We start from the raw sequence: 12755 nt of genomic DNA, 5'->3' as shown, positions 1-12755 counted from the left end.
AGATTTTTTCACTCATATGAGACCTCACCGGATGCAGCAAAGGACCCTTTCTCAGCACGCACTCAGGGGCATTGAGCAGTGTGGGATCTTTAGCTTGCCTCAGTTTTATTTTTAAATGTTTTATGCGAAAGACCCACACCTTTCACTTCGAGCACACCGGGCGAGAATCCCAGCTCTTTCGATTACGTATCGAAGAAACACTAGATACCTACTCACTCACGAATCGAAGCGAGCACTTTATACTGACTGAGCTACCTTGACTGTTAAATTTCAACTTATAATCTATGATAGAACTCACTTACCTGCTTTATGTTCTATCAAATAGTACTCTCATGAAAGTTGAAAATCCCAGGAATATAGTAAAATTGAATTATTCATTTTTTTTTTAATTTTGATGGACGCCCATCGTTTGTAATATGTTGTAATAAGGTCTGTCTTCATTCAAGGAAGTACAAAACTGTGTAATCTTTGAGAGAACATCTGGTAACTGAAACATTAAAAATGCCCCTAAATATAAATACTCCTGCTTTGATTACAAATAAACTGAGACGCCCAATAGGAGAGTACGCTAAATTGGATTGATCACAAGTCGTCCAATTAGGTCATTCAATCGTTGTTTTCCATTTATGTGGTATTTTCTAGTGTCAAAAATAAGTGTCTATTAGAGATTAGAGGGTTTGGGTTTTTTTTGTTTTTTTTTTTATAATAATAATTCAAGTTTGAACATTCTGCCTGCATTATTTTTTTTCTAATGCATTCGTGGGATTGTTGATCAGCAGTATGATATCAAAAGGGTCAAAAGAAGAGTAAATTTTGAAGTACCCATGCCGGAGAAGCAATGTTTACCACATCAAAGATACAAAAACTCAAAAGACAACCCAGTTGTATGTTCAAAACTACTTATGTGTCTAAAATATAAAGCTGAAACAATTTCAAACTTTCTTTCCCAACCACTCTCCACTCCCCCTCTCTTTCCCCACTCGCTCCTCCTTTCCCCAATCACTCACTCCCGAATCTGTTCACACTCCCTCTGTTTATCCCCTCTCCCCCTACCATCTCACTACCTCCCTCTATCCCCTTTCCTCGATCCCCAGTCCCTCTCTACCCACTCCCTCTCTACCGCCTTTCACTCCCAACGCCCGTCACTCTCCCCACCACTATCTCCCATTCACACCTCCTTTCCCCCACAGACTTTCTCCTCACTCACTCCCCCTCTCTCTCCACACTCCCTCTCTCTCCCCCCCAACTCTATCTCTCCCCCACTCTCTCATACTCCTCCCCACACTCCCCCCTCTCTCCCCTTACAACCTCTCTCCACTCTCTCTCCACTCCCTCTCCCACTATCTCTCCCCCACTCTCTCATCCTCCTCCCCACAAATTCCCCCACTCTCCATTCTTTCTCTCTCCCCACGCTCCCCCTCCCCACTTCCTCTCTCCCCACACTCTCTCCTCTCCCTCCACTCTCTTCTCCACTCTCACCCCACTCTCTTTCCCTCACCCCACTCTCTTTCCCTCTCCCCACTCTCTCCCACTCTCTTTATTTATTTCTTGTCCGTCTGACTCAGTTACTCTATGTCCTGGTGAAATAAATTATATATATGCGTAATACATAGATGTTTCATAATTTTTACAATAGAAAATAATTGGGAAAATACTTATTCTACAGCAAAGAGAAAAATCTTATCGTTGTTTCAAAAAAAAAAATATAAAATGTTTATTCTTGATCATTTTACTTTAAAATGAATTTAGCAGAATTGTTTATTTATGCAAAAAATTAATGTCATTTAAAATTAGAAGGGCGATAACTTCACACAACATAAAATACTGCGTTGCAGTTCACAATTAGATCATTGCGTTGTTTGCGTATTTAATGAAGAAGAATTTTATATGCTAATTGAAGAACAATATTTATATGGTTACTAACATGCAAGGAAGATGGTATGTCAGCTTGAAATCCTAGTTGGATATTATTTTTTGTACCATTATGAAAAGTAGATGTCCTAAATTATCAGCATGCTGAGAGGAGGTCTATAAAATATTCTTTATTTGACCAAGTATGTAATTAGGGTTTGACTTTCACTACCCCTTTCCCTTGTATGCATTCAGTTTACTTAAATTATATATTTTTTATAACTGTTGTCCGGTTCAGACATCGTGTCGTTGCATTGAATGTGAGCCAAAATGCATTTGCATCATGACTCTCCCGTTGTTCTACGCATTACCCGGTATTTCATATTTTCTCATTGCAAAAAAATGTTCGTTTGGTGCTTTATTGAAACGCGTACCACATGTAACCTTTTCTTGGTGCATGTTAAATTCTACTCTACTAACCGATTTCCACTTTACGGTGTTAATCATTTGACCGTTGGGCCATCAGTGTGATTTGAGTAAATGTTCACCTTATAACAGGCCTTAGCCATGCTTAGCCAAGCATTCAATTCTTAGTCTGAAGGAAGAATTAAAGTTATGAAAAGGACCGGGGTGGGGTGGGGGAGGGGAGCGAACATGTTAGAAATTCGAAATTCCTTGAGAAGCCCAAAAAAATAATAATAAAGCCAGTAGACTTTATAGGACAGGAGCAAAAAATAGGGAGAACCATACTGCAGTGCATGATTTGGAGACAACCAATATCATTTACAATAAATTATTAATCCTGCGCTTAATAATATGTACGTATACGTTTTGGGGTTCCCTTTTTGGTTTTTTTTTTATTCCTCAAAGGTTTTGTTCCGAAAATGACATATGTTTCTGACAACGATAAACCAGTCCTGTAGGAATGTTATCACAAACCATTTTTAAAGACAAGTTTTAGGTCCCATATTTCTACCTTTAAATTCGTGTCCGCTTTCAACCTACCTTCACCTTTTATCAGTTTCTGGATACACCAATACATTGAATCATAAAAGTATTTTATTTTAACAAAAGAAAAGAAAATCAGAGCAAGCAAGACGTATGAAATGACCACATGGAGATGCTAATTAACTGTAATTACTACTTCAGTTTTAAAATCATGTTATATCTTTTTCCCTCTTTTAGGTTCATTCACCCTTATTTATTACATGAATGTTAATTACCCCGCTCCGAAGAAAAGAGGGTATAGTGTTTTACATTATAATGCCCCTAAAACGAGCAAAATTTAAGATCTAAGGAAATAATATTTCAGCCTTCATACATATCTATAAATTAGACGAAAAAAATTCCTCTCGTTGTGTGTATGGGGGAGACCTCCACCTCCCTTTTTTCAAATTTTTTTTGTTATAAAGTAAATATTGAAAATTTCATTAAAAGGTTGGTTGGCCAAGCCCCCATCCCCTCCAACACTTTTTGTTGCAGTATGGTCGAACCCTCCCATGTTAATGTATCCAAAATTCTTCTTGTCGAAAAGCGAATTATCATGTTGTACATGTTGTAAATGTTGAATTCACTGGTGAAGGTTAATGCGAAAGTAACAACATAACTAGTTACCATGTTGTAAATTTGGCATTTACTTCCACGTAGTAAATTTGAAATTAACAAAATGATAGAATGTTGGAACTATCCCCCCCCCCCGTCCTCATGAAATGGCTTATGTACTTTGGTCAGTACGATATATCTTACATAACTTACTTCGAAATTCATTCATGGTCATTGTCGATCATATGCGCCACTGCACTCCTGAACCATTAGCGGAAATTTCAGATTTAAACCCCTGAAGACCTTCCAGGGCTTTTCAGCGGTTGCAAAAAAATCAAGAAAACATGGAATTGGCACCCCAAAAAGGGCCCTCACAATAATGGAATTCAAGCCCCATCCCATCATAATGCACGTATTATAATGTATATGTAATTGTTTTTTAAAGAATTGATTAAATACAATGGCAAAATTTTTACCCCAATAAGGATATTATTACTATATTATTATATAAAAGAGAGCATGTTAGATATTTGAAAACAGTTCAAAAGCTCAACAAATTGCAACCGGCATGTAACATTTTATCTGACATTGTTCTGAAGCAGAAAGACATTGTTTCATCCACCACCCCACCATCCCCGCTTTCTACGGGAGTGGTTTGCAATGAGCCACTGGTATGTGAGGGGAAAACTGAGGGTTAAGCATCCCTCAACGGAATATATATATATAAAAAATATGTTGTATATTGTTAACAATTCAAAACGTTGAATCACTTGATCTCACTTCGAAGATTCCCTCGATACAAGGCCGTAACTATAGGCAAAATGTTTAGTGGGGCGAGGGACTGGGGTCCGCCTATGGTCCCAGCAAGCCGAGGACAGTGCCCGTGCGGGGGGGGGGGGGGGTCGAAAACTCCGACATGGTTTTAGAAATGGGAGACTTAACTTTATTTTTTTTAAGTTTTTGATAATGTTTTTGCCATGGAAACAATCTACAGCAAACTATTATGACTGACATGGGGAATAGATCTTGCCTTATTTTCATTTTGCCTGATGCCATGTCATTTTACACAATCAAATGAAAAGTGGTTTAGGTCAATAAGCTAAACTAACAACATTTCAAAGTATTGTCAATAAAAAGGGAAATAGTTTGAAAAGTCAGAAAACATGGATTAAGCACTCCCAAAAGGGCCCTCACATTAATGGAATTCAAGCCCCATCCCATCATAATGCAGGTATTATAATGTATATATAATTGTATTGTACTGTAATGTATATGTAATTGTTTTTTAAAGAATTGATTAAGTACAATTGCAAAATTTTTACCCCAATAAGGATATTATTACTTTAAGCAGGGACCTATATACTAAAGTATATAGGTCCCTGCTCTAAGTTAAGTAGAAATTTTACTTTTTTTTAATGTGCACGGAAATTACGATATTTTTAACTTTCAGTAGCAAAGGTTCTCAGTTTTAAATTTTATTGTCATGATGAATTCAGAAAAAAACATAAAACTATTCTGCACAAACACTTGACGTTACATATTTTTCTTATTTAAAAAAAAATAATGATCTCATGCCTTATAAATAGGATATGGGGTTATTTTTCTTTTCTTTTCTTTCTTTCTTTCTTTCTTTATTTTAAACAATGTTTGTCAGAGTTTACGGAGAAGCCGAGTGTCTCGTTGAACGAGCTTCTCCCTGTTACAAATTACAATTAAGGATCGGGATCGGCGTTTTCAATATTAGTTACTTCCGTTGGTGTATGAAACATCACATTTTATGATTTTTGTATTGTTTTGAAGAAGCCGGGTGTTTATACAGAAAACTGTAGTGAATCTTGTTGAATTAAGTTATTCAAATTAATAATGAAGATGAATATCACTTCTGCAGGTATGAATTTGTAACTTATACAAAACTGATATGTTCTTTAGGCCTATATTCCGAACAGTGTCGAAGCCGCGAACGACAAAGAGTTTTAAAAGTTAGACGTAATTATGAAGCAAAAATTTGTGTACATTTGTATATTAAATACTGTAAGTTATTGATAGATGTCGTTATGCTGAAGAAATAGTTTCTGTATTGATCGAGGTGAAGCTGAGTGTCACTCGGCCCCCCCCCCCCCTCCTCTACCAATTGATCTTTTCAATAAAATTTTAAAATTTGAGTTGTTAATGAAACACTATGATTTAAGCATAAGATTTTGTCCTTCTTGGAATAGGAAAACCAATTTAATGCTGCTAGGAACCCTTTTCATAATTTGAGAAAAATATCAAAAGTGATTCAGAGCTCCAGATAAGGTGCGTATATTTGCAGAAATACGCATTGAATTTTTACAAAAACGCATTGAAAATTAAAACTGGGCGTACAGTTACGCATTAGCAATCGTAGATAAGCATTACACCATGGAAGTACTGCGTACGGCTGGTTGAATAATAAAAGTACAACTTGTAGCTATCGATATGAATTGAGGTAAACTCAGTGTTTGATTTTTCTCAAAACAAAATACTGATTTTAAAGCGTTTTGTTAACCAGGAATATTCTAGTAATGGCGATGACGATTTCCATTTATGGAGAAAGAATCAACAATATAGGTTAAAGTCGATTTCTTTAAATAGAAAGACTATGCACTAGGCAGAGTCACATGTACTTTTAAGCACACAAAAGCTTGTGTCGTCTATGTAAGATGATATTGTAACAAGTGTAATACATAAGTAAAGAAAACATGTTACCTAGAAAACAAACGATAGTTGGAGGAAAAAAGTCTTAGGTCGAGAAATAAGTTTATACTGCAATGTTATCAAAGAGGACAAGAAAAAAAAAACAGTGAAGACCATATTATAACCATATTGAAAAAACTAGCTCTGTTTAATTTCAAGACCAATTAAATAAATAAATTGCTGTAGAGAGACATTACGCATAACATGTATTTGAATTTACCGATCAAGAGTTCTCTTAGATTCTCTAGAGTTCCCTGTTTAGTAGGACGAATACACACGGTTTGTACATGACGTTTTTTATGATGGGTTCATTGCCAATTTCTGATTTCTCTCAACTTGCCATATTAATGATGATTTTTTTTTCTCAGTTTACTCTTGTTACGATATCGTCTAAAATAAATGGAGGAAAAGTCTTTTGTGCCAATGGTTACTTTACCTACTGTATGAATGTTCCTTGTCAAAAAAAAAAAAAACATTTCTCAGTTTTATTAAAATGTCTTATTGGTATTTTCAAAAATTATTTAAATGAATGCAGAAACTGTCCTTTGTAGTTTTTTCCCTTTCCTCTCAACACTTATATTTCGATAACAAGCTCAAAATCAAAATTTATAGATGTCAAAACATTTATATATTAACAAAATACTCTTAAATCATTTTGCTAAAAATCAAAATCTGCATTGATTTAAAAATCAGGGAGTAAATACACTTTGAGGTAAAAAATTATCTGGAGCTCTGGTGATTTTTTAATTTACCTGAAAAAATTCAGGAACGCTGGATCTATTAGTGATGGGAATCAGTTACTTATAATTTCATAATCAGTGTTTGGTTTTCTGTAACCAAGTAATTATTGCTTATAATCCAAAAAAACAAAAAGTTGCATGATAAACTATCAAATGTCATTAGATAAACTTTTGTCATTGATGAGAAATAATGAAATAAGAAAGTAACTATTAAAGATCAAAGTAGCCTAGTGCACATTAAGAGTATACGGTTATTTCTATGGGTGACACTTTGCTCTCGGGTCTGTCAATCAGGGATGGGGTAATCGTAATCGAGTAATCGTAATCGATTGTAATGATTACTGTTTTTCAAGTAATCGACAGTAATCTGTAATCGAAGAGATTTTCGATTACTTGTAATCGTAATTTAATCGATTACAGCTAAAATTTTCAATGTAATTATAATTACTTTTTCGATTACTTTCGATTATTTTATACATAAATGGATGTTATTTTGGAGAATTAATTCCAGTCAATCACACATAAATATCAAATATAAACCACCTAGTGTAATGTTTGGATTTCCTAACTTTTCTTATCATAAGTTTAATAATGTTCTCAATGAAATTTGCATTATAGACCTACTGGTCTAGTTTTAAATAATTCAGAAGTATATTTCAACCAATTATTAATAAAATATACAGATTTTTCGTGTGCATTTTACATTTGACCCACTGTCCTCTTGCTGCATGTCCTTTTTCATATTTCAGAAGTTGAAAAACTTTGTCTTGTAATAGAAAATTATAAATAGCAAAAACAGATTTAAGTGCTGTATTAAATATAAATAATTTGGTAAATAAACTACATAGTACTCAAAAAAAAGATGGAAATACTTATTCATATCTGAAAATGTTTAAACAACTTCAAACTTGTGTTTTAGTAACTTTAAAATTTGCAAAATCATTCTCATGTTTTCATTCAAAATTGTAAGGTTGCTTTTATATCATTTAGGGGTTATAAGTGCCTGTAAGAGAGGGAGTAAGTGTCACTGTGTTTGCTTATCTTAATTGGCTGATTAATTGACTGAGACATATCCCTGATTGCAGATAATGAGGTGTAAACTGTGAACTACCTTGTGTTTAACTATCATTCCATTGAAGACAAACAATATTATTAAAAGAATTAATACCTCTCAAAACACTTATTTCAATACAGAATGAAACTGTGTTACATGTATTAGTTAAATTACTTAAAGACACATTTAATTTACATGTTAATTACTAAGAGTTCGTTCTAATTTACTTATTTTTTTGAAAAAGACACTTACAGGAATGTTTAATGTGTACTGTCAACATACGGACAGCCCAAATACTTCTAATGAAGTAATTCACAATAAAATATTAAATAATCTTTTCAACAAGTCAATAAATATGGAGGTACAGATCTAAGGTTGAAAGGAATAATTAATTCCTTGGCATATTTTATTGTAGGAATCATGTCTCCACTTTCCATGGTAGAAAATCCCTCATTTGGGCATTTAGTGAGAATGTTAGCCAGAATAAAACCTTAAAAGAATCTGCACTGAAACTGCAGGAACACATTCAAACTTCAGTGGATAACATCAACATTTACCATTTAAATATTGCTTTGATATTTGAAGGGATAAAAACTTGGAAGTAATCGATTATTAATCGATTACATCTTCCAAAGTAATCGATTACAATCGATTACAGGACAAAAATGAGTGTAATCGATTAATAATCGATTACACAAAATTCCTCTAAGTAATCGATTATTAATCGATTACATTTTTCAGTAATCGTGCCCATCCCTGCTGTCAATATATTTTTTTCAGAGAGCTACAGTTCTATAGCTAACTCTGATTTGAAGAGACTGACTTAGGGTTGTCTCTAAGAATTGAAATAGCAGGGGGCATTAAAAAAGTAGAAGGGGTTCTGTAGTTTCTCTCCTAAGAGGGGGTTGAGGGGGAATAACTGAATAATGGGGGGATTATGTCATATAGGCGGGGAAATTCCCCAGTCCCTGGGTCTTGGGGACAACCGTGCTGACTGCATTACATGCCAAGTCTTTAGAAGTCATGGTTATGCATAGTGTATTGTATAAAAACATTATGTTAATGAGAAGTACAGTTTAACTTCAGTATCTTGAACACCGATATCTCGAATATCATGGATATGTCAAAGTGCTTTTGAAGTCCCAACACAAGCCTTTATTTCTTAATAGGTATTTTACCTGGGATATCTCAATTCCTCAGATATCTTGAAGTATTTTCTCGGTCCCATCGAGTTTGAAATAATGAGTTTGACTGTACTCTTTCATTCCATTTTTAAAAGAGGTATGATAAATCTTGCCTTATTTTATTCCAGCTGGAGTGATTTCTCTATTAGATGAGCCTGAACCACAGTTAAAGGTACATTTTGTATACATGTAGAGTTTGAAATAAATCTAGCATGGTACTACATAGATAAAGGTTGTTTTTTGTAATTTTGCTCTGTAACTGAATTTGAAATTGAACAGGACAAATGAATGAAATTTTCATGCTCAATAAAGTGGAAAAGTAGTTGCTTCTTAAAACAGAAAATTACTTCTTCTTCATAGTGTTCTTGTCAATTACTCATATTTACATGTATATCAATTTTTATAGGCTTTTGCCCTGGAAAAATTGAACAACATTGTAGATGTATTTTGGGCAGAAATATCTGAAAATGTGGACAAAATGTAAGTACAAAAATTTTGATAACATTAAAAATCGGTATTATATCTTGCATATTAATAAATGAAGAAACTTTTAACAATGTAAAGAATTTTTTTTTTTTAGAGAAGTATTGTATGAAGACTCTGCATTTAAAAACAGTGAACTGGCAGCCCTTGTAGCCTCCAAGGTATGATTAAATAAACGTTATTTGTTAATTCTATTATGGTTATAGCAAAGATCAAAGAAATGCCACATCCATTAAATCACAAACATCTTCAACAAATTATCAATAACATTTAAATCAGTTTTCTCTAATTCTGATCGCTCTTACTAGGCAAAGAATGGAGGGCTCTTTTAATTGAGACACAAATTAGTGGAGAAAAAAGTTTACTTGGGATTCGGATTATGTTGTACTTTTTCTAATGCGTGAAGTGCAAATGATTTAATTGTGCAGGCACTTACATTGATGTATAGACATCTACTTCTCCGTTTCTCTATATAGGTGTTTAAAGATTCACTGTAGCAGAATAGAAATAATTCTCTTGTTGGTGAAATTGTTGGAGAATATACCCCTCAGTCTCAAGATTTTGTTCACAGATAAAATCCTTGCCCTTTGATCAGTTTTTATTTGCCAACAAAGTCTCGTGACCGTCAGGGTGACTGTATATTCTCCAACAATGGCGAAGACGCAAGAATTATTTCTTCAATAAAATAGACATCTGCTTGCATACTTGTATCGGTGTACATGTATATAGAAAATATATCTAGATGGACTATTGTTTTAGCATGTCTATTCTGCTGTGATTTTACAGTAATATATGATGAAACAAACATGTACCTGCATGTATAAACATGATAAAGAACTTTTTTCCTTTTTGATTTGGTTTTTTTTTCCACTCAGTAATCCATGTAAGTGAGTATTTCATCCTTAATAGTTTTTGAAATGTATCATATTTAGATTTTCACTTTTTTAGAATATCACCTGTGAAAAAATTATCAGATTTCCTTTTTCACAGGTTTATTATCATTTGGGAGCTTTTGAAGAATCCTTGACCTTTGCCCTGGGTGCAGGCTCCCTTTTCAATGTCAACGATACATCAGAATATGTGGAAACTATCATAGGTAATTTTAAGACATATTCCGCAATCAAACCATTGTCTATCAGACATTACTCTGTCTATCAGACATTACTCTTTCCTTTAAACACTAGGTGCAATACATTTATTTGACTTTTCCCTTTATTATACATTTAATGTTTTTACATTTTAACCAGTGAACATTTTTCAAGATATAAACTTAAAAATGGTATGTTTAAGACCACTCAAAATTTGAAAGTGTGAAGTTGAAATATTTATATATGTACATAAATCTTATGGATCTCTCTGATTTTCTCCAAGCCAAGTGCATAGACTTCTACACCAAGCAGCGAGTCAAAAATAGTGATGGCCGAGAGGAGCAGAAGAAGGAGATTGATCCACGACTGGAGGCCATTGTCAACAGAATGTTTCAGAGGTGCTTTGATGACAAACAGTACAAACAGGTACACCCCAGTACAGATTTTTTCAGAATGCAAGAATTTTTTAGAAGTGTCAAAGACCATTCCTCTGACTTACTGTGGAATCATTATTTAATTTTCTAGTGGTCAATATTTGTGTGCAGTCAAAATTACACTGATTAGTTGGCATATATGATGAAATTTCATTGGTAAATTGTACATAACCAAATGATTCAATGAATGGAAGTTGTTGTTTGGGTCTACTCAGAAGATAACAAGTTTAATTTAGTTTTGTGCAGAAGTTAGTGCACAGTAGGCATATTTTTTTGACACCCCTCTTATTAGGCTGTGAGAAATGGAATATTTCAAGTCTCTCCTAAATAATAGACCTCTTCTTTCAATTTTTTTTTTCTGATCTGTAATGTAGTGGCATTTCGATATGAATAAATGGACACATTTTTTGATCCATTATCTGGTTACCTTTCATCAGATTAGGTTTCATAAGATTTTTCATAAGATGTACCGTAATCCGGTTATGTCTTGATATGGTTAAATGTACACATTTTTGCATGTAATCTGGTTACATTTTGATGTGATTAAAGGGACATAGCTCTTTAAGGAAAAAAGTATTGAAAAAAGTCATACAATTGTACATGTACCTTTGTTTTTGAATATACTGTATATAAGCAGAAATTTTAGCGAAGATTCATTTTTGGCATTATTAAGAAGGTTTTGAGATTGCTAAAATTAAATATCGCTAACAATTTATACCGTATTAGTTGTTATAGCTGTCTTTCTTGACATTATAAAATTGCTAAAATTACATCTCGCTAAAAATATACCAACTTTTTTTTGATAAATCCCTAAATTTGCGTCTAGCTAAAACTTCCACTTATACGGTACTTGAGAGATATAGCTTGTTGACGTAACAACGTTACATCTTTTTTTTTATTGCAGGCTGTTGGTATATCACTGGAAACCAGAAGAATTGATATCTTTGAGAAAGCTATCTTAGAAAGTGTATGTAACAATCATATGACCTCTTCCTACACATAAGGAGTACAATTATTACATGGAAAAACTATCAAATATCTTTTTTATAAAATATGAATTTAATTGATTTCAAGTACGATATTTACGGTTAAGAGAGTAAAATTTGACACACAATCATATTTACAGTAAAGCACAGTTATCTACCAAACATGATTAAGTGAATCCATGATTACAGTGAATTAACTTCAGTTTCTAACTGTGTTATGAATTTGTCTGATATAACAAATTACACATATAATGAATCAAAATTGTTCATCCTTGGCACTCCACTCTAAGTGTGTTTTACTGTACATACTTCGTATAACTTAGCGAATCACAGTTGTTCATCCCTGGCACTCCACTCTAAGTGTGTTTTACTGTACATACTTCGTATAACTTAGCGAATCACAATTGTTCATCCCTGGCACTTCTCTATATGTTTTACTGTACATACTTTTTCTATACCCTTTCTTTACAGGAAGACGTAAATGCAATGTTGCTGTACAGTCTAAATGTCTGCATGTCCCTGATTCAAAACCGTCACTTCCGGAACACAGTTCTTCTGCTGTTAACAAAACTATACATGGGGCTGGAGACCCCTGATTACATCAATGTGTGTCAGGTAGGTCTATATCCCCACCCCCTCTCACTGTACCCCCTCCCCTTTTGTAGCCCCATCCTTTTG

General features: G+C 33.9%; 1 protein-coding gene across 1 annotated transcript in view; it reads left to right on the top strand.

The window, feature by feature from the left end:
- The first annotated feature begins 5177 nt into the window (after nucleotides 1–5177).
- The window catches only part of LOC133186628 (26S proteasome non-ATPase regulatory subunit 1-like), a 110776-nt gene continuing 103198 nt past the window's right edge, over nucleotides 5178–12755 (top strand). Inside the window, exons 1-8 of the mRNA XM_061321864.1 lie at nucleotides 5178–5281; nucleotides 9215–9258; nucleotides 9493–9566; nucleotides 9667–9730; nucleotides 10560–10665; nucleotides 10941–11083; nucleotides 11996–12058; nucleotides 12549–12692. Of these exons, the coding sequence (XP_061177848.1) occupies nucleotides 5257–5281; nucleotides 9215–9258; nucleotides 9493–9566; nucleotides 9667–9730; nucleotides 10560–10665; nucleotides 10941–11083; nucleotides 11996–12058; nucleotides 12549–12692 (663 nt within the window). The 5' untranslated portion in view covers nucleotides 5178–5256. The remainder of the gene's footprint in view (nucleotides 5282–9214; nucleotides 9259–9492; nucleotides 9567–9666; nucleotides 9731–10559; nucleotides 10666–10940; nucleotides 11084–11995; nucleotides 12059–12548; nucleotides 12693–12755) is intronic.

Source organism: Saccostrea echinata, unplaced genomic scaffold (genome assembly GCF_033153115.1).
Source record: "Saccostrea echinata isolate AGI-Se365-2 ecotype Australia unplaced genomic scaffold, CSIRO_AGI_Sech_v1 ptg000014l, whole genome shotgun sequence".
NCBI classification, from domain to species: Eukaryota; Metazoa; Mollusca; class Bivalvia; order Ostreida; family Ostreidae; genus Saccostrea; species Saccostrea echinata.
The sequence above is the reverse complement of the archived record's forward strand: the minus strand, read 5'-3'. Positions and strand labels throughout refer to the sequence as shown.